This window comes from Mytilus californianus, unplaced genomic scaffold (genome assembly GCF_021869535.1).
Source record: "Mytilus californianus isolate M0D057914Y unplaced genomic scaffold, xbMytCali1.0.p SCAF_9, whole genome shotgun sequence".
In the NCBI taxonomy this organism is placed as follows: domain Eukaryota; kingdom Metazoa; phylum Mollusca; class Bivalvia; order Mytilida; family Mytilidae; genus Mytilus; species Mytilus californianus.
Genome location: NW_026262745.1, coordinates 68,680,664 through 68,704,423, shown reverse-complemented (window position 1 = coordinate 68,704,423; position 23,760 = coordinate 68,680,664). Strand labels below are relative to the sequence as shown.

The 23,760-nt window shown below is 30.9% G+C and overlaps 1 protein-coding gene across 1 annotated transcript in view; it reads left to right on the top strand.

Annotated features, from left to right (window-relative positions):
• Positions 1-224: 224 nt before the first annotated feature.
• The window catches only part of LOC127715163 (polyunsaturated fatty acid lipoxygenase ALOX12-like), a 35,690-nt gene continuing 12,154 nt past the window's right edge, over positions 225-23,760 (top strand). Inside the window, exons 1-10 of the mRNA XM_052221201.1 lie at positions 225-436; positions 1,333-1,439; positions 6,643-7,261; positions 9,345-9,392; positions 9,957-10,091; positions 10,508-10,623; positions 11,554-11,653; positions 14,019-14,111; positions 15,694-15,790; positions 23,150-23,267. Of these exons, the coding sequence (XP_052077161.1) occupies positions 6,665-7,261; positions 9,345-9,392; positions 9,957-10,091; positions 10,508-10,623; positions 11,554-11,653; positions 14,019-14,111; positions 15,694-15,790; positions 23,150-23,267 (1,304 nt within the window). The 5' untranslated portion in view covers positions 225-436; positions 1,333-1,439; positions 6,643-6,664. The remainder of the gene's footprint in view (positions 437-1,332; positions 1,440-6,642; positions 7,262-9,344; positions 9,393-9,956; positions 10,092-10,507; positions 10,624-11,553; positions 11,654-14,018; positions 14,112-15,693; positions 15,791-23,149; positions 23,268-23,760) is intronic.

The window sequence follows — 23,760 nt, the reverse complement described above, 5'->3', positions numbered from 1 at the left end:
ACATTCTTAGAATATATATTGTATGATTTGAGAAACGTATTTAAAAAATGTGCTGACAAACATTTTGAGGCACACCCTGTCACTTAAATTATGAAGAATGATCTTAAAAATTTCTAGCGTACATTTAAACATATTTGGTAAGTCTTGAGTGACGACCTTTAAGAAAACTAAATCACTATGTTACACGAGAACTTATAAACATTAAATTCGAACATGTATGTTGTATCTAGCAATTAATGGTATTTATAAGCTGTGTATTGATTATATACTATACTTGGATATTGACTAGTATACATTTAACTATAGGTTATCTGGATAATACTTACTACTTGATCCAAAGAAACGTATACTTTGCACATGAAGAATATACAGAAAACAACGGACAATTGATTTAACAATGGACATATTTTATTGTTTCTAAAACTGCATGAAACTGGTAAATCTTATAATAATAAGCTAACAAATTGAACTCACCGAAAATCTAAAAGAACTAACAATTGTAACATGTGTAATGCATAGGATGATGATCTAACAGAAAAAGTTAAGATATTGAGATAAACAATCCATTCTTAATCACTTTTAGACGAGACACTTTAATACTTGGTGACGTCTTTGTTTTGAATTTCTTAATTTCATAAGTGTAAATGATATATGGGCGGTGGTGTCATTTGGGTATTAAGTCAACCAAAAGTACATTGACTCAATATAAGTAAAAAAAGGTGAGAATATGTATTATCGGGTTTATTTTTGTTGTTTGGTTGATGCATAGTTAACCTATATCATCGTTAATTTAGAATTAATTACATCTTTTTGGCGGAATGTAAAACTTCAATGGTTATGTGTATGTCCATTGAAAGGTAGCAAATTAGTACATTTACAACAATGATAAAGATTGGGAGTACATTATCAAAATACCTGCATTTTATTAGAAATTATCACTGGATGGAGTATACGCATTGCCTCAATGATTTTTTTCCACTATGTCAAAAACGTCCAATCGATTATCAACAGCGATAAAAAGGAGGATGAAGATACCAAGTGCAGTTTAAAAACTCTTTAAGTGTGAGAGAAACTGGCAAAAAAAGCCCATAAAACAATACAAAAAAAAACTGAACGACTTAGTGTTAAACAAGTAACTATCAATAATAATAACACGAATAATTAAAACAATAATGATATGTAAAAATACACTTAAATAATCATAGGTGTAACATATACAATCTGACTGAGAAATTGCTTCACCAGACTTTCGAACAATAACCTTCTTTATTTTGATGTTTAAATGTAAGTTTAAATTCTTTATCATAATTCTTGGAATTCCTATTTGTAAAGATGAACCAGTACGTGAACCGTGTTAATGTGTTGGTTAAACTAAGGCAACGGTATAAAAACTGAGTATGAAGTAATCCATTTCAGAGACGTATTTATTACTATATAGGGTAAGTAAATTTTTCTATTGTTCATTTCAATTATGCAATTTGATTTAAAATTTGGTTTTACAAATTTTAGATTATAATTATCTACAGGTTAAGTAGAAATCAGAACATGTGGTATGAGTGCCAATGAGACAACTCTCCATCCAAGTCACAGTTTATAAAAGTAACCCATCATAAGTCAAAGTACGGCCTTCAACACAGAGTCTTGGATGAAAACGACTACATGTTCATTAATTCATATCACTCTTTTTTTGATGGGTCGATTTATTGCGAGTATAGTTATACTTAAAAGAGACATCGATTAAGATTTTTTTTTTTTCATTTTTGGAAAATGGTTTTCAATTACAACGGAAGCAGTTCAATTCTTACAAATGTAGTATTTAGAAGTAAAAAAAAAACATGTTTTAGTTTAAAACAAAAAACCTAATAAATGTATTATCTTTATTCTTTACTGTTTAAAAGGTACATACACAAATAACTTTTAAGTTATTAAATATTAATTGAGGAAATTATTACTGTGATAATTCTATTTCGAAGTCAGAACGGACAAAAGTTGTCCTGCTTACAGTCAAACAAATATGTTAAATAAAGGCAACAGTAGTATACCGCTGTTCGAAACTCATAAATCTATAGAGATAACAACAAATCCGGGTTACAAACTAAAACTGAGGGAAACGCATCAATTATAAGAGGAGAACAACGACACAACAAAAACACAGCATTTAAATGTAACACACACAGAAACGAACTATAATATAACAATGACCATTTTCCTGACTTGGTACAGGACATTTTAAGAAAGAAATGGTGGGTTGAACCTGGTTTTGTGTCATGCCAAACCTCCCGCTTTTATGGCAATGTTAAATGTAACATTAAAATGACAACATTACATGACAGGATTACAATACAAATAAATGGGAGAACATATAGAACAAAGAAACACACGAATAATAGCTAACAAAAGGCACCAGGTTTAAAATCCAATACGCCAGACGTGCGTCTCGTCCACACAAGACTAACCAGTGACGCTCAGATGAAAAGAGTTTGAAAGCTAAAACAAGTACAAAGCTGAAGAGCACCGAGGACCAAAACTTCCAAAATGTTGCGCCCAACAAGGCCAGGGTTTTCTGCCTGGGACAAGAACATCCTTATTATTTAGAATAATTTATAATTTTACAAACAGTAAATTTTATAAAATGACTATATAATAGATATACATGATAAAACCGAAGTGGGGACTAACTACAGAATAAAAACGGATACATTACATAAGACAACTTAATACAACACATAAAAATACACAGCCGAGTTAGCCAAAGCCTCAACGCACAAAGTGACGTCACATTTGAAATTCTAAAAAAAACACACAAAGTGACGTCACATTTGAATTTGTAAAAATATTTCCTAAAAATAAGATAGGATTAGGATTGATTCAAGATTAGATTTGTAATACTGACATTACATTTATGAATAACAATGAAAATTACAATACTAATTAATATCAAATTGTGGTAGTGATTAGATAATTAATTGTATTATCTAGCTATGTCGGTGTTTCTTCTGAATCAAACTGTAAACCAAATATATCGTATAAATTTCGTTGAACCAAACTAAAATCTAATAAATGAAGGGGGTGATTCATTATCTTTACCATAACATACGAATATAACAGAAACGACGTTTAGACATTTGACCAAATCCGACGAGAATAACAAATATAACATCAAAATTAAATACATGAATTTGGGATAGAAAAGTACCGTGACACGTCTTATACCAATGCGGTTTCACACTCAGCAAAACAGTCACAATCGAGAATAAGTCACGTTCGGTAATCAAAAGATCAGACGACGTAATGACAAACCACAATCTAACACGTGGTAAAAATGTCCTTAGTTAGTTTGGACAAAGATTAAAAGATGTTCAAATTGCTCAATATCTCTTATCTACAATTCATTAAAATAACAATAAATATGAGAAAAATGACATAACTCAGGGGAGGGAATTACGCCTCAGTTAATGTAAAAAAAAATTTTCATAGATAGATTTTTTTTACAATGATAATGATACTTTGGTACATAACTCACCGAAGACCGTTTTACATAAAGCTTTCATACTTTGTGAAATAGTTCGCCATCATGTGTTGTTGACCATATGCTATCCTTATTTTAATCTTACTTTTCCTTGTGAACGCAACTCATCTAGGAAATGTATTAGAAAACGTTCAAATTAGGTAGGAAAATTAAGAATCAATTATTGTAGACATGTCATACCGATATATTTTTAGCATTATTACGAGAGTAATGGGAATTTCTTCATATTGTTGTACCAAAACGACACATTATGGCCTTTGAACAAATCCTCTCATACTTGGCAAGAATGTTTACAATTATATGTAGTCGACTTTATCATACTGTTTGATAAGTTTAATAATTTTTACGGAAGTTATTGGGCTAACTTTTCTGTCACAAGGACTCTTTATGAATGCAGCCACTTTGGCAAGATTTAATAAAACAATGTTTTCCTTGTTTTGTTTGTTTTTAAATCTTATGTTGTTGATTATGTTATAGATAATGCATATTTTAAGGTTTTTCTTGTCGTATAACACACCGAGGGGTGTCAGGATTGGTAAAATGAAAGACGGATTGAGGAAATTATTACTGTGATAATTCTATTTCGAAGTCAGAACGGAAAAAAGTTCTCCTGCTCACAGTCAAAACAAATATGTTAAAATTGCTCAATATCTCTTATCTACAATTCATTAAAAAAACAAGAACTATGAGGAAAATGACAAAACTCAGGGGAGGGAGTTACGCCTCAGTTAATGTAAAAATGATTTCTCATAGATAGATTTTTTTTACAATGATAATGATCTTTTGGTACATAACTCCCCGAAGACCGTTTTACATAAAGCTTTCATACTTTGTGAAATAGTTTGTCATCATGTGTTGTTGACCATATGCTTTCCTTATTTCAATCTTACTTTTCCTTGTGAACGCAACTCATCTAGGAAATGTATTAGAAAACGTTCAAATTAGGTAGGAAAATTAAGAATCAATTATTGTAGACATGTCATACCGATATATATTTTTAGCATTTTTACGAGAGTAATGGGAATTTCTTCATAATGTTGTACCAAAACGACCTGTTTGTCCGTCGAACAAATCCTCTCGTACTTGGCAAGAATGTTTACAATTATATGTAGTCGACTTTATCATACTGTTTGATAAGTTTAATAATTTTTACGGAAGTTATTGGGCTAACTTTTCTGTCACAAGGACTCTTTATGAATGCAGCCACTTTGGCAAGATTTAATAAAACAATGTTTTCCTTGTTTTGTTTGTTTTTAAATCTTGTGTTGTTGATTATGTTATAGATAATGCATATTTTAAGGTTTTTCTTGTCGTATAACACACCGAGGGGTGTCAGGATTGGTCGAATGAAAGACGGATTGAGGAAATTATTACTGTGATAATTCTATTTCGAAGTCGGAACGGATAAAATGTTGTCCTGCTCACAGTCAAAACAAATATGTTAAATTTGCTCAATATCTCTTATCTACAATTCATTAGAATAACAAGAACTATGAAAAAAATGACAAAACTCAGGGGAGGGAATTACGCCTCAGTTAATGTAAAAAAAAAATCTCATAGATCGATTTTTTTTACAATGATAATGATACTTTGGTACACAACTCCCCGAAGACCGTTTTACATAAAGCTTTTATAGTTTGTGAAATAGTTTGCCATCATGTGTTGTTGACCATATGCTTTCCTTATTTTAATCTTACTTTTCCTTAGAAAACGTTCAAATTAGGTAGGAAAATTAAGAATCAATTATTGTAGACATTTCATTCCGATATATTTTTTTAGCATTATTACGAGAGTAATTGGAATTTCTTCATATTGTTGTACCAAAACGACACATTATCGCCGTCGAACAAATCCTCTCATACTTGGCAAGAATGTTTACAATTATATGTAGTCGACTTTATCATACTGTTAGATAAGTTTAACAATTTTTACGGAAGTTATTGGGCTAAATTTTCTGTCACAAGGACTCTTTATGAATGCATCCACTCTTGCATGATTTAATAAAACAAGGATTGGTCGAATGAAAGACGGATTGAGGAAATTATTACTGTGATAATTGAATTTCTATAAACCTGCGTCAGCTAATACATTTGATACTTTTTTTATGAAGGTCATAAAGACAACAATGATTTATTCAATACATTATGCAATCAATGTGTAAGAAATGTATATTTCAATAAAAAATCTGATAACATTAACCTGTAGATATCAATTAAATGAATATGTCATCGTTTCATATTATAGTTATAACATTTCAAGTAACTCCATACCTAATGCATGTACTTTTGAATCTTAAAATCGTCTCTTTTGTCGTAATGTTTTGTTCTCAACCATTGTCAAACGAACCTAATTGCTAATTTCAATATGAACGTCACGGTTTAGGGCAGACTTCATTGTATCTTTTGTATCCATTGTTTAATTATATGTTTAGATACGTTATAATTAGTCACCTAACTTTGAATTATATAATGAGGACATCATCTTTTTAAAGTAGAAAGAAATAACAGGAAAAAACAAGCTTCGTGGCATTCTTCCTACGACTTTTCTGCATGAAGGCAGCCGTATATATTATTTTACTAAACATGTATATTAGTTATAAAACCAACTTTTCTAATCTCTTTTTGAATCCGAATTTATTGCTACCTTTTCACCAAGGCTATTGCACTTTTTAGGACCGATGTAAAATAATTTGTGATTATAGGTCTAATTGTCTATGAAAAAAATCGTCGGTTCCCATTGAATGATATTTCAAAATTGGATAAGATATTTTATAAAGTTCGTTTAGCGTTATTATGTTAAGTTCGCTTCTTTTCGTATTTGGTGTCAGATCTATGTTATGATTTTTTTACCACTCTCGAACGTCTAATATAGTTTTATTTACACAAAACAAAAGCAAAATAAAAAAAAAAAAATTTCTTGGAATCTCATTCAATATCAATAATATTGGTAAATCATTTAAAAGTAAAAATTCCATTATGCAATTCCTTATAAATACTTATAAGGATTGTATTGCATCTTACGTAAGTTTTTTTTCCCATTTCATTTACTCGCTAAATCATAAATACAAAATATGATGTATATGTAAAACAACTCTAAGAATTGTTTCATTTCAGGGAGAAGTTTAGATAAAAAGCAATGAATAAGTATTTTGTATATCTTGTTAGACGGTTGGCGTTATCTATCAAATATCTCCTGAATTTTGGGGACAGACTGGTTTCAATGTATCAGAATATTTTATACACTGTAAGGTGGTTGGTATGGTATATCAAATATCGATTGAATTTTGGAGACAGGTGGCATACCATACGAATATCCCTCCAACCCCCAAATGGCTATCCAGAAGCTGCAAACTACAATATTACCGCATTAGGGAACGGAATAAAAGCTCATATGAATCAAATCGAAATAAATCAGGAAAATGGTATACACACTATTCAAGCCGAGGCTGATGTTGTTCTCCCATTAGATATTTCAACTATAACTATAAATAGAAATGGCAATGAAGAAGGCACTGGATGGTTCTTTCGATGGATAGAAATTGATGGTGGACATCGGTTTTCATTTCATAAAACGATAACGGTTCGTGGTTTTTCAAGTAGAAAAGATACGCTTTTACCTCAAGATGAAGGCAGTCAATATAATTCAGATCTACGAAAGTTTCATCTTGCTGAGCAAAAACTGAAATATGGATATGAATTGTACAATGGTGGTGATATAGAATTACCTGTTAAGGTAAATGCAGATTTTTTTCCTTTCCTAATTATCATGATTATCTTCCGTCGTTTTTATATACAATGGCTAAAATTTACTGATTTTGCTATTTATTAAATTGTATGACATTCATTAATTCAAACATAAAAAAAAAGAAAAACGAGGGACACCAAATCGACATTCAAAGTCGAATATAAACTAAAAACGCCATGATTAAAAAAAGAAAAAGACAAACAGTAGACCAAACACAAAATATAAAATAAAAAATGAGCATCACAAGCCCTCTATAAACTGAGTCTGACCTCAGGTGTAACTGTTATACTAACATAGGTCAATCCATCAGATGCAGTATCGTCTGAGGTAGCTAAAACCCGTTCAAATATTCCTTCTTGGTCTATAAAAACGAAACAAAAAAGTCATACCAATTCGCTTTGTCTTAATACATAAAAAAGCAATGATTGCATTTTTTAGATTTAGATACTTCCATTTTACATTGATGTTTACAAACAACAAAAGCCATACATACTTATATCTAGTTCTATTCTTGCTGATTGTTTTCTATTAAAATTTGTATAAATCTGTGAAAAAAGTAAAAAAATAAAAGTACTAAACTCCGAGGAAAATTCAAAATGGAAAGTCCCTAATCAAATAACAAAATCAAAAGCTTAAACACATCAAACGAATGGACAATAACTGTCATATTCCTGCTTTGGTACAGGCATTTTTTTATGTAGAAAATAGTGGATTCAACCTGGTTTTATAGCTAGCCAAACCTCCCACATATAGTCTATATTTTAGAACCAAATAAAAACTATTGGTAAACATCGTATTTGTTTTTTGTTTTTAGGGGCAAAAAAACGCCTATAAAAAAGTCGACAAACTATTTCGAAAAATTTACCTATATGTAGATTTGTCCTCTGGATTATTTTGCATCTGAAACATTCTCTCTATTTGTTATCATTTATCAAAGCAATAACGCAAAACATTGATAAAAATATTCCTTCAAAGCCAATAATGTGAGTTCAACTGACAATATAGGTAATATCAGTTATGTTGGAATGTTGTCTCGGTTATGATATGCTTTTAAAGTTTTACTTTACAAAAATAATGCTTAAAATTTTAATTCGAGGGCAATAACTGCAAGGCGATTTGCAGATTTGGCATCTAAAGTGTCTTTCTATCTATCATAGTTTCAAGATAATAGATACAGTGGTCAAATTCGTAATTTAAGGCATACGCGGTTCCAAGAAATCGTCTCAAAGATTTTGATGTAAATTGACAGTAGACAGATCTCATCATTCATATCATTTAGATCATGCCATATTTGCTCTGCTTTGGTGGTTTTAAGGATAATAGATAAAACTCCAAGATTCATTGTTATGTCAGTCATGCTGGTTAGCAGTGGTATACAGCGGACACACTTTGTAATTTACTTACCAAAGTGATAATCTGATGAAGTTTGTCCCAAAAGTTAACGGATGCAAGTGATTACAATATTTCACTTAATCCATCGGTTGTTGATCATTATTGACAGATGTACAGTGACCCGTAACTGCTTACATCAATATTATTTAGTCTCATTATTTCAATCAAATATCCCATTTTGTTTTATATTTAAGTGTCTACGGTGTATTAATTTGAGATGCTACAATAATACGCCGTTACTTGGATATCTTGTATAAATTATCAATGCTCACGTCTGGCTTATTTATTCAATGTTTATAAAGTTGGACAAATTGTAGGCATTAATCAAGGTAGCACCGGTAAATTCAAGCAACACTTAATTATGGTAGAGTGGAATCGTTTTGATAAAACTAAATGTCATTTGTTATCAAATTGTCTTTAAATATTATCAAAAGAATGTCATTTATCACAGCAATATTATATTTAAATTATTTTCAACGTTAATGAATATCACTTAATAATATTTTGATTAATGAAGATCAAACCAGAAAAATAATAATAATAAATCGTTTATGTCACACATTTTATCAACTAGATTCTCGAATAGTTAAATTACACATCGTCTCAAAATTTGCATAGCAATTAAAATAAATTTCAACGAATGAATGTTTCACTACTTGTTCTTTCAATATATCTACAGATAAGGAATTTGCCAATGGAAGAAAACTTCTCATTCCACTATTTTGTGGTAAGTATGTTCAAATTATACTTTTTATATTTCTTTTTCTCATATGATTTTGAATTATGTGCAAAATTTACAGGTTTCGCATTTGATTATATTGCAAGTTCATGTTAACGAGATAAAGGTAGAATACCATTCGTACCTTTTTAACAAAAGTAACGTTCCCAGATTTAAAAAAAAAAGAAAAATCATAAAAAAATGTCAAACTCAATACTGCTCCTCCCAAATTAAAACAAAAAGATGTGGTATGATTGCTGATGAGACAACTATCTACCAGAGATTTAATGATATAATTGTATAAGTTACTATCTAGAGGTCATAATACGGCCTTCATAAATAAGTAGAACGCATACTATTGACGGAAGTTTTGTATGTTTATCCGGATCGTTTCTGGTACTTATTGAGTACAGTCGAGGGTATTTGAAATGAGCATATCCTACATGTAGTTTTTTCATCAAGTATTGACTGCGACAGAATATTTATAACAAATCAAATGAGAAAATTGCAGCTCAAGTTAAGATATTCGACAAATAATAATGATTGAATAATTCAGCTAATACAATTTTACAGAAAAATAGTGTACTGCCGGAAGCTAAATTGTTTATATCCAAAGAAATCGTAATCTTGAAGAATTGGCTGCCAGCAAGGTGGAGAGCGTTCGTCGAAATAAACACAGCTTACCAAATGTATTTCAAAACACCAAGAGTAAGTAGAAACTAGTATATATCGCACACACGTTTTTGAAGTAATGTAAATATGTATGACATTTTTTTTCTTCTGAATTTAATAATATTATCATTTGATACTAAATCAAATCAAACGAAAGTTATGTCAATTTTCAAAAGATTTTTTTTTTGTTTTACGTTTGACTAACGCAGTCTTCGAAAAACACAGTTTTGGAGTTTTGTTATGATCTGAAAACTATCAACATTTATTATGACAGCAACCATCTAATAAAGATAAAATGGTGGAAATTCAACATTATGATTAAACTGTTTGCTTAACACAACATAAGAGATACCAATAAAAGTTATTAATTGCTCATTGCATGTACAATACTTTAACTTATTTATGAAAATATCTCTATGTTCTCATTGATAGGCGTCAAATTAAATTTTCAGGGTAACATCAATTGGGAAGACAATCTGCATTTTGCGCAGCAAAGACTTAATCAGTGCAACTCGTCGTTAATAAGGCGAGTAAATGACCGAAATGAGATTGCAGACATCATGAACATGTAAGAGAGATCCCATTTATATATTGTGTATCTTGTGTTTTCTTTAAAACAAAAATTAAAGCTGTATGCTTTTTACCTCCTTACATTTTATTTTATTTGTACCGCAATTGGCTGAACAAACCACGTTTGAAAGGTTTTGAAGTACAAAAATGATATGATACAGATAACAGTGCACTAGACATATTTTTATGCATTATTGTTTATCATATATAGTACACTAGACAGTAGTTTCGAAAGTTAAAATACGAAAATTATAAAGACGTCAAAATAACAGAAAATACGAAAAAAACAAATATTATAGGACTAAATAAAATTGAGAAAGGTAACGTGAAATTTGTCTAATATACATACAACAACCCGAATTCTATTGACAGAAATAATTTGATAACTAGGTTTTAGTGTAGGTATAAAATCTAAGCTGCACGTTAATGTATCACATATCCAAGACTGCACATCGACAATGACTATGAAGCCAAAAGGCCCACTCCTGGTTTGTCAGTTTACCAGCGTCTGATGCGACATAGTAGTAATAACAAAAATATCCGTTATATAATTCAGTGAAATCTTAGGTTGATATTTCCAAGATATGCTCGATGTTCTACATTTTCTCAGCCAAATAAAACGAATTGAAACAAATGTTTTACTTTTTGTCATATTGTTACATTTTATAGCTTTTAAACGTTACTGTGATGCATGTGTTTGGATAGTGGTGGGAGTACGTTTGGTGACAAATAATTGCCTTTATCAAAGTATTCGATCTTTGAAGGACACTTGTCTCGTGGTCAGTGCCAATTATACGACACCTCATTAATTTAAACAAAAAAGTATAACGTCCATAGCTATCATTTGGATGATGTTATATCATAAGCTAATAAATGTGTTTTTCATTATTCTTTCATGTCTGTACATGCTTATTTTTCTTATTCTTAGTCTGCCTAATGGTGTTCTCAATGCTATTGTTGACGTCAATACAGTGATAGAAGACGGGCAGTTATACTTCACCAACATCAACATACCGGAAAATCTAGCGGTAATGCAATTAGTAAACCAACAATTCACTCACACACCCACATTTTGTTAGAAATCGCATTAACTTCAAAATGTTTTATTTGTATCAGGGTTGTCAAAACGCAGGTTTAATAAATATTGAGCCTTATACTTTGAAGTATTGGAAAAGACCGGGTCTGCTTGGAATAGTGGGTCTTATTGGGCAAGGATAAAATACCGGTTAAATTTCGTGAGAGGATTTAGTGACCATTTTTTAATGCTTAAAATGCTTATATAAATTTTGTGAACTTACATGTACATCACTACTTTATCAGTAATAGTTAATATTGAAAAGCAGATTTGATAATTTTAAAATAATTTGCCCTTTTATCTTTACATGAATATGTATAAAATTTCAATTTAGGGTTTTAAAAAAACACATAATGTATAAGAAATACATTGTAAAATTCACTGATGCAAGTATATTTGAAACAATCAAAGAACGTAAATAAACAAAGTATCCAACAGTGTGAATAAACTGTGTATTCCCTGTATCAGGTTTTGGGAGAAAAATAGGATAATGATATCTGATTTCTCTGAAATTAAAGTGATCACTATTTTTATCAGCACACAATAAGTATGTTTTGCAATACTATTATAAAACTGCAATATGTCTTAACTATTTGGTTTAAACAAAGGCTTGCAGAATATCAGCCTGTGATTGCAAATTTTTTCTCCTTTCCGAGAGTATTGTCCAGACCGACCATGTTTTCACAACGTGTTTTTCCTTGACACACCTGATTTGTAATGACAACTGCTTCTTACCTTTCCAAACAAGTCAATTTTGAAAATTCCTGACAAACGATTAATGAGTCAAATAGGTTTACACATGTTAAAACACCATTTTCATCGGAAAATGCCAGTACCTAGTCCGGATCGATATGATCGAACTTTCGATTTTGTAAGTTTTTTTAACGTTGTACAGCACCCTTGTAAGACAGATCGCTGAATAATATCTTCACTTTTTATACATATCACGATTGTACGTAGTATATTTGGTTTGGGTGTATATACTCGATTATACACATACGACAAGTTCAAAAATGAACGATTATTACACATTTATTTGTTATGTATAGTTACGTTTCTGTTCACATTAGCCGATTTAACGGGAGATTGGGAAATTGAGTTTGTTTCGAAATGTCTTGAATATAAATATTGAGAAAATGGTGTGTTTCCATTTTAAATAAAGGGGGCAACATTGTGATTCCCAAAGAATTTTTTTTATGCATACATGCTATCGGGCATTTTGTTTTTATTCCTGCATGCTATTGGACATTTTGTTTTTATTCCGTCATGCTATTGGACATTTTTTTTTATTCCTACATGCTACTGAATATTTTGTTTTGTATGATGGAAGCCTAAAACAATTGTTTGTTAAAAAATGACATATAGTGACTTATAGTTGTTAATTTCTGTGTCATGTTGGTCTCTTGTGAAGACTTGTCTTATTCGCAATCATACCACATCTTCTTTTTTATATATACATAGCCCCACCAACACATAAGATGAGTGATTGGTGCCTTATGAAACCGTTCTACTGATTTTGAGTACTATGAGAGTTATAATGATCTATATCTGATTTATATTATGTATATAGCATTAAAGAGGTACAACTATACCCAACCTGAAATAAATCAAAGGCTTTTGGATACGTCCAATCGTTTAACGAATAAATTAAAAAGAATGATAAAACATAAAATGCATACATGTATATCCAAAAACTTAAGGATTCTTCAAAAACTCTGGGCTATGAATTACAAATCTTTGTTATCTTTCGCCACTCTTTTGTCACTCTTAATTTCTGATCATGAAATGTATAGTTCGTTTGAAATGTTTGGTTTTGTCTTCGCCATGCATTTAGAAAAGTTTTGCACAGTACTTAACCTTCAGCTTTTTATCCGTTTTAGTTTGTTACCCGAATTTCATTTTGCTTAAACGAAAATATGACTATTGAACAGTGGTATACTAAATAAATGTTGCCTTTATTCAAATGCTGTTTAACTTCATATTTGATTTTGCCTTGTGACTGTTATGATTTTAACGCCACAAATAAATCTTATGATAATAAAAGGTATGGTTTACCTCACTTTCTGCCTACAATAATTCATTATTTAGTTTAGCCTACTGCAGTTTATTAATAAGTTTTAAAAAAAGTTAATAAGTAAACTAATGCTCTTTGCAAAACAAGGAGAAATCAATAATGGGTTAAAAGGCGACAAATAAACAACTGTTATAACAGCAATGACTGTCATTTCCATTGGACATTTGTTTATTTGAGTTTAGATATATAAATCAAATTGAACACAACTATAATATGTAAATCTACACAAGTGTTTGTTTTTTAGATTCCTAGTCCAGTAGTTTTATTCCAACAGATAGATGGCGAGGGTTTTCAACCTGTTGCTATTAAACTGAATATTGCTAACGGAGGACAAGTTGTAAGTAGTAAATGCATTCGGACACAAAATAAACGTACATGTAAATAGTTCATGAGATTTTTTTTTTTTTTGCGTTTATCTAATTCAGTGACACTATTCTACTAGGTGGATTATCTTAAACAGTTCACTGCAAGTTTTGTATTACCAAATTGAAAATCCATTCCCCGTTTAAGTTACATTGCTGTCGTATAATTTATTGATGTGTTCTCAATAGCCCTGCAATAATGATATGATGATGTCTTTAGTGACCCGATGCCTTTTATAAGGGACACTACAGCATTCCAGACGAATTTACTAGCTAAAGACATTTATAGGTCTATTCTGAAAACACCAATTACTTAATATATTAAATAACCATCTATATAGCGTAAATGTTTTATTGACTAATTAGAATTAAAACAATGTTTAAAAACCAATACGGCATTATAACCAAACCGTTTGGGTATGGCCAGTTATTATAATTTTTTTCAACCAATATAAACACAATTATGACTTCATTATCACAATTTGACGAAGGTAATACTGGGCATGGACGAGTTCGATATTAAATAAACATGATAGATGTGTCTGAAGTTAACGTCGCAAAATCCAATTATCCGGTAATACAGAAGCCTTCATAATAAGCAGACGACATCCTCGAAATCTTAACACGAATTGCACAAGAGTTAAATGTCATGACAAGGTAGCATGACATATTTCTAAATGCAGAGACTCAAGATGTGGCCTTTGATTTACTCTGAATTAATTTATTTTCTTGACTCTCTATTTTTGTTGATGGAGGAAAAATTGTAATTTCGTGGAAATTTCATTAAGTGGTTTTACGAAAATATGCATATAAGCCTATGGGAAATTTATAATCCGTTTAACATTTAAAGCCGCGGCTCAATTGCACCCATAAAGTCCACGATAATTGATATGCCACAAATAATAATAAATCCTCAGTTCTTGAAACCCGGACTCAAATAGCATTTCTAAATGTCAAACGCACCCTTTTTAGAACAAAATATTAATTTCAAAACCGCAAACATGTTAGAATGTAAGACATGAGCGAACATTTGGAACATGCAGTGGAGGACATTTAAGATTCAGTCCGTTGATCATCATTATTGACTCTAATATATACAAACGATTGGCAAAGAAAGCACTCTGTATACGAGTCTTTTAGCCGAACATTGAATCTATACCCCTTTTGCATTATCGACATGTCATCAACGCTACAAACAACAGCGTCGTCAAGAACATTATTTAATCATTTCATGAAGATTTGCACACGGCATGGAAATCGGTATTAACATCTTTTTAACTGCATTTCATTAATGTTGTGTTATATACAGTTTTTCAAACACATACATTTTGATTTATAAATAAGCGCTTGGTATTTACTTAACAATTGGAAAACATATATTTGTATATATTGTATGGTGTATTTCAAACGTTTCATGTGAATCTCCTATAAATTTGGTATATTTAAAATCAAAATATACTACTTTTGATAAGGTTAACTGAAATTGGATTCATAAATAGGTTCATATTGCAAACTTTCATTTACTGATATTTTTTATCGCATGCATTTCAACTAAAGGTGTTTCAACCAGACGATGACCCGAATGCTTGGAGACTAGCTAAGATGTGGGCTAATTTAGCAGATGCATCGATGCAACTAAGCGTTGTCCATTTAGGTATGCATAGTTTTAAAATGTTTAACTTAATACGGTGGTTTTTAAGAGAGGCGAGAGATACATAATAGATCAGCAAACTCATGATTCCAATACACTGACAATGCAACAAGAAAAAAAAAGAAAGCAAGCTAAAAAAACAAACAAAAAAGAAACATTTCCCAGGAATAGATTACCTTAGTCTTATTTAACACAACTTTTTGAAATTTTGGGTCCTCAATGCTCTTCAACTTTGTACTTGTTTGGCTTTATAACTATTTTGATCTGAGCGTAACTGATGAGTATTATGTAGACGAAACGCACCTCTGGCGTAATAAATAATGATCCTGGTATCTTTGAAAACAATAGAGAAAACTACAGACTAAAATTACAACTCAATTAGACAACTGGTTGATCGCAGGTGCTCCGCCACATGGCATAACTGTTGTATTACTCATATATATACAAAATCAGTAATAAATCTCAAATCGTTGCTCACTTTGGAGGAAAAGCGTATTGTTGTTACGACATTTGGAACGTACATGTATCCTTCGTCATCTGTGGAACAGATATTCCATAATGATTGACCAAGGTATGATCTCAACTCAACCACCACGAACGTTTAGTTCAATGGCTTCTTTAGAAGCAACCCTCTATCAAGATCATTTCACAATTGGAAAGCTACAACTATCTCTTTTGTCCTGGTAATATTTAGATGAATCCATTGATATTTTCAAAGTGTATTTGAAATTGATAATATTTTCTAGTGAAGGGTTATAATGTTCATGTCATCTGTAGTAATTCGTCAGCCTGCATATTTATAATTCGGGATATGGCAAAGGTTAAGCAAGAATTTTTAGACTTGAAGTATTTACTATTGAGACCCTACAACACATGTTTGAAATTGACAATTTAAGTCACAATCGGTTTGTTATTAGTTAAATAGATAATAGGTACAAGCTGGTCCTTAAAAAGGGAGAAACTTTCGTTTGAACTAATTTGTGATATACGATATTGACTAAGTTGGTGTCAATGAAACCTCTTTTTGCAAAGAAAATTTGAGATTGAGTCAGTACACCGTTTTATTGTTTCTTTTTCTTGAAATATTCAAAATTATAGCCGTTGATTAGTTTGAACGTGAATTTATAACAGTTGTCTCCAGACATAAGTTGACCAGAGATGGAATTTAGTTTAATAGGGGTTGTGAATTCAGTTTTGTGTGGATGTGTTGAATTTCCAACGGTTTCTTTATATTATTGCAATAATTTATTGATTAAAACATAACCTAAAATAGGTTATGTATTGATGAAGATGACAGTGACTTCGTCTATATCGTTCAGCAGTATGACAATTCAACAGATTCACCGAGTAGGGACTATATATAGTATCCATACCATAAACTTTGTTACTGAAACACTATTGTATCATAGTTCTCAAATCCCAAATCCAGCAAACTTCCTTCTGTCCTCAGAGAGGTGTTGGGAAATTAGATTGTTAATCTTGATGTATATTATGTCGACTCACTTAGAAATGATTGAGTGTTCAGATTGATTAAATGGTTGATAAACAATTGCACGCTTTAAATGTCATTCTGTGTTGTTGGCCGCCTTCTTTAATATTATACTGATATCTATGTATACACAGTTAAACATGCCCAAACCGAACACGCTCGGGACTTGATTTTTTGTTCCGTTTTCACAGATGTTCAGATTGAAACGGTAAAAAATCGAGTCGTCACCGACTGACGACGGAAATAAAGCACCACAACAGACGACCATTGTATGATATCGATTTCAATGTAAAAAGATAACGACATATATGGAAAAAGAGTTCGTTTTTGAAAGATGCAGATAAACATAGTTAAATTTGCAAATGCAATTTCATCAGTCAAGCTCTTATTAAGAAATAAAAAAAAATGTCGGTATGTTGAATGTACGATCATATGCATGGTATTAAAGTGATAGTCCCGCATGTTTACATTGTCGTTTGATTCAGTTATAGACGAGTGACATTAATCATAAAATTTTATTTTTAATGCACCCACCTAACATACGACTAAATCATATACCATTCGAAAGCACATCATCTGCACTACCTTTTTTGCCCGGTCGTCAAAAATTCGTATGGTGCAGTTTCTATCAAATCACAACGAAAGGTCAAGGACGGACAACTTCTAATTTTACAAGAAGTCAGCATTTTTTTGCATATTATGTCTTCTGAATAATGATATTTTGTATGGACATATGGAAATCTGTTAGAACATATGTTAATAGTGGCTTATCAAAAGCACTTTGAAATATTAATGTCGGATTTTTAATAAATAGCGCTGTTTTCCAGAAATTCCATTGAAAATGCATGAAAACCAAATTTTATGTCTGTGATTCAACTGTTATTCACCATAAAACCAAATAACATATTTTATTAAGTGCTATGAATGTGTTTGACATCATAAAATAACTGCAATTACGCTTCTTGTTAATTAAACAGCCAATTATAACAACCATGCAGTTACCCAAAATACCGCCATCTGCAAAAATAGCTTTTTAGCTGTTCTTTGTTAAAACAATTTGTATGTAGTCGATAATATGTTGAAAAACACAAATTTTAAAAGTGATAAAATGTTAAAGGATGGAATACACAGAAAATTCGTGCATTTAGGAAAAAGTTTGTGAGCGAAACTTTGATAATTCAATATTTCCATATTTGTATGTTTTCTTGGTTGCTTATACTGCATCTTGCATTTATTGAGGAAGTGAAAACTATTATAAGCTAGCCACTGAAATGTTCTGCATGCCTGGCCAACATATGTAATCCTATCCAACTACGTAATTTCTTGTAAATAAATTGAGACCCTCAAATTATTTTTACTTACATTATTTTTTGAATTGGGAAATCTAGCAATTCGCAATAACAATACATACATTTCCATTAATCAAATTTACTCCCTGAATAGTTTACATATAAATACATTTTAATATAAAGATGATTGATTGGTTGTTGGTGTTTGACGCAATTTTCGGTTTAGAACTTTTGACTTCTAAAGTATTTTGCGGCTATCAGTTATAAATGGTTTAGGCCCATGGAATGCCCAAGGAACCACCGACCTTCGAAAGGAAAACTGGCAATCCCCATCAACAATACATTAGTTATAGCTATTAGTATCAACGACGAAGTTACTGTGTAGGTGTCACGACACAAATATACCAATCAGCATTGATCACCTTTTGTAAAAGTAGGCAACCTCTAACCAAACACAGCAGTGTTAATGTTGATGTGTAATTTGGCTAAATGTTACAAGTAACGTTTCTTAATAGAAATGAAAATATAAATGCATTTGAAACACTTTTATTTCAAATTTAATGCTTTTGCATTAAAATTTCAATATAGATTTGCCACATAATATCTTCATTTTAGGCATTTAAAAAAAAAAGAGCACGATCTACTATTTTAGTAGATCATCTGAAAAGCATTGGTTGATTATTGGCATATTAAAGATAGTACATGTATATTAAGAATACATATGGCTAAAATGAAGTTATTTTATTCTAAAATATCTATACAATTGTGAGAAATGAAAAAAATTGTGGTTGAATTTATCCAGTTTTTTTAATTGGTTTTATGTCATCTGATCTAAAATTATGTTCGTGGATATTAATTGTGCACTGAGCCCTCTGTTATTGATCTGACAGCAACTTTTTGCGATTTTCTCACTTTATTTTCATATTTTTCGGTTCAAATTTCTAATGGTGCGAAGATTTTACAACAATAATAAGTGATATAAGTTGACATGAAAAAAATCGTACAAAATGTTATGTATAAGTGTTAAAAACATGGGTTAAAACAATCTGACTAAAATTAAGATCAATCACGACTCGCCTGCTCATATATCGCATGAGAATAACGAAATCAGAGAACTACATTTTAATAAGATTAGGATTAACTAAGAGAAAGCTTGAAAGCAGGTATGTTCAGGTAAATGTACATTGTAAAGCGATTACTGTTTTTAGCGCTATTTGAATATGTCTATTATGAAACAAATCCCTTCACGTATAACCTCCATATGTGCACTTTGAACTTCCATAATTCTGCCAAGTTGTCGAAGGAATATTGTTCATTACAATTTTGAGACTAACATATGGATATGTGAATGGAACGAACAAAAGGGAAAAGGACGTAAGGACAAGATGATTCCTACATTTCCGCTATATCATATAAAGATAGATAGAGATGGAGAGAGAACTACGAGGTATATCACAACTGTTTTCCAATCGTTTGATGTGTTTCAGCTTTTGGTTTTGATATGTGATAAGAGACTTTCTGTTTTGAAATTTCACTTGGAGTTCGGTAATTTATGTTGTTTTACTAACTTATTGTTTGCATCAATATCTGAGTTTTAAGTTCTGTTGTCATTTTTCGCTCAGCTTTGAAATTTATGGTTTTCTTTTCTTTGATTGAAAGAAGGGATAAAATAATATGGAGGCAGTCTCAAACCATGGTCGAAGAAAAACAGATGACAGCATGACCATGGCGAAAAAGTAAGACAGACAAACAAATCTTCTTAAAACACTATACCGAATTGTGTGAACAATACATAAACCAGTATGGTGATTACAGTTGTTCATTAAGGTTATTCAATTTTAAATAATCTGAATTATTAATTTTCAGTCATATTTAATAAAACAACTAACAAAGTATATTATAATGGGTTAACATTAAAAGGAATTCGCCGGATTTAACATTGAAAAGCACATGGTACAGACAGTTTTCTTTCGAACATTGAACGAGCATAATCTTCGTAACATGTCTTTCCACATCGGGAAACTAATTGTTACCAAATATACTTCTTTTGTTCCTTAAAGTTCTTCCATAACCTCTTTTTAAATATTGTTGATAATTATCTGCCGATATAAGCAAATTTTATCTAGCAAAAACAAAGCTAAATGATCCCCATTTGCAGATTGTGTTTTTTGGGGCAACTACAAAAGCTTCATTAGAAGGCTCCATCTGGATCTACATCATTTTAATTGCAGTTTAAAGTAATGAAAAAATTCCCTCGGTCCATACACAATACATCTATTCTATTTTTGACATACAAATATTCAAATGTCAGAAAACATTTAGATTTTATTGCAATTTTATCATTTTTGGAAGTTTTTTCAAGAAATGCAATTTTTTGTTAATATAGCGCAATCAACATTTAAGTTTGCACATGATTTGAAATCATGGTAATTTTGTTTTATAAGGTTTAGATCAATTTTAGGGAATAAAATGCCATACAAGTACCTGAAAATGGCATTTTGTGTAATTATAGCAAACATTTGGAATGCTCAGTTTAGACCTTTGATATTGATTTAACGAAAATTGCACCGTACGAATCATTGACTACCGGGCAAACATGAAAGTACAGGTAATAAGCTTTCGAATGATATATAATATAGCCGTATGTTAGGTTGGTGCAAAAGTCGTTAACTAAGCGTCTTTTTGAAAATTGTCACTCGCCTATTATGTTTTCCTCCGTAAATTGAATGTTTAAGTCAAATTCCCAATCAAAGTTAAATGCCGTTTCTGTGGTTAGACTCTCTTTAAAAGCGGGTTTCTATTATTTATTCATCTAGTTGTCTGATCTAATCAGAATGTACTTTAAAGAAAACTAAAGACTGAGCACCACAAACTCAATCAAATCTGAAGGTGATATCAGTTTCTACGGAAGGTTAGAATATCATACAATAATCATATTTTTTGGTAAAGTATTTGATAGTTCACAGATGTGGTTCTGATATTGTTGATATAATGACACATTTCCCTTCAACAAAATTTAAAAGAAGAAACGTAGTTAAACACTGTATTAATCATTTACATTTAATTCATTATGTTTTGATCAGTTTATCTATCACTTTGTATCTCTCATTTATATACTTATATGGAGTTATTTTCTTTCAGAACGATAGGTCATTCTTTCGAAGAATCAACCCGGACGATACCATGTTTCAATGAAATATGCTCCAAGGCATAAAATAATGACCTGTGTGAGGTCATTATTTTCCTTGATAAAACTGCAAACTATAATTTATTTCAAAATTATATTCGTCTGATAGTTTTTTGTTTCCGATTTGGGAATTTATTTTTTAAAGTTCAATCTATTATAGGTGTAAAAAAAATCGTCATTGCCCGCATTTTAATTTTAGAAACACATAACGTGATGTTTTGTTAATTTATCGCTACAATACAGAGACGTTATCATATATGTGAGATGAATTTTAATGTAAAACTTTCATAACACTTTAAAATAAAGCCAGATTTAACATATTCGTGTGTAAGATTTTGACTTAAATAGGTTGATTGATTGTTGGATGCTTAACGTCCAGTGTCAAATATTTCATGCATGTTCAGGACGATACACAATGAATAGGAAATCATGTATTGATATTCTTTTTCGTGTTACATGTACATGTATCACGAATTCGTGCTCCCTTCGTGCCATTTTCTTAACTTTTTTCAATTTATGTATACCTTTTACTCTATCAAATGATCAACTAATAAAATATTCTTATATTCTATTGAATAACATTCACGTACATGTACCTCACAATAGGGTCGGGTGGCGGGGGATGGGGTGGGGGGTATATAATTATATCCTGATTATCTGTTAAAAAAATTCATTGCTATTCAAAAGAAAATCTTTCTGAATATATCATTCGATTCAATTAAAATTGTTGAATAAATAACAACTTTTCCGCGATAGAAATGACATTACAAATAGAAAAAAAACCCAGCAACATAGCAACCTCCCCCCTTTTTCCATAAACAAAGTTGGTACAATAAATTACTTACAAAGTGTCTTGTATGTCTTTTCATACAGGGTTATCGGATGGTAACAATTCATTTGTGTCTTACTTCATGCAGTTACAGTAATATTTTTATTGTGTATGGATAATAATTTCTAAGGTTTATATTTAGATTAATTAGTGAGTTTTATTTCACATTCTAAATGAGCCGTAGGGCGTATTAAACCTGGACGCATTAGAAAGGAATATCCCACTTTAGTGTGGTCGGTAAAATACGATGCTAAATTTTGCAAATCTTTATTACACCTCGGGGTGTCAGGATTGCCTAAAGAAAGACCTCCCTACGGTCGGTCTTTCATTTGATAAATCCTGACACCCCTCGGTGTGTTCTACGACAAGAAAAACCTTAAAATATGCATTATCTATAACGTTATTACACGGTACTTTCGTCATACACATGTTTTTTTTTAATGGAAGAACAAACAATTGATATTGCTGCATCATTATGTTTTGCCTTCGTGTTTTCCCAAACATTTACAAAATATATGATATAAATATATACATGTTCCGTTGATATAATAATTTATATTTATTGCAGGGCTAACTCATTTATTAATGGAAGGCGTTGCTATTTGTGTACACCGCAATCTCTCAACAAGACACCCGATTTATAAATTGCTTGTTCCACATTTTTATTATAACCTTGCAATCAACGAGTAAGTATCAAAAGCTTTTCGCTATACAAAGGAAGAGTAATTTGTCAGCTTATTGATTTTGAAATAAGAAGAAAAAACAATTGTACAAAACAACCTCCGTCAGATGTTTATGACTCATTTTATGACTAGTAAATACATTTTGATATCTTGAAAATTTGTCTGAAAAACACTTTCAATTTGGGTTCAATCTTCTTGTGTGTAGTGCAAAACTGTAACTACCACAAAAAAAGCAACATTTTGAAATCATGATATAACTTGCTAGATACATTAAAACATATTTGTCTACAAGATTTACTTTTTAAGTACCAACTATAATTGGGGTAAAACTTTGTACAAACAATATTTATTTATAATTATATTTATCAACTATCCATCCTTTTGACGCGCCAGAATAATTTTACTGCTGATTTTAAAGTTTAAGGGTCCAAAAAAGTTTCTTATCATACTCCTTTAACAAAATGCATGTTTAGGGAATATTAACTTTGAGAAAAGA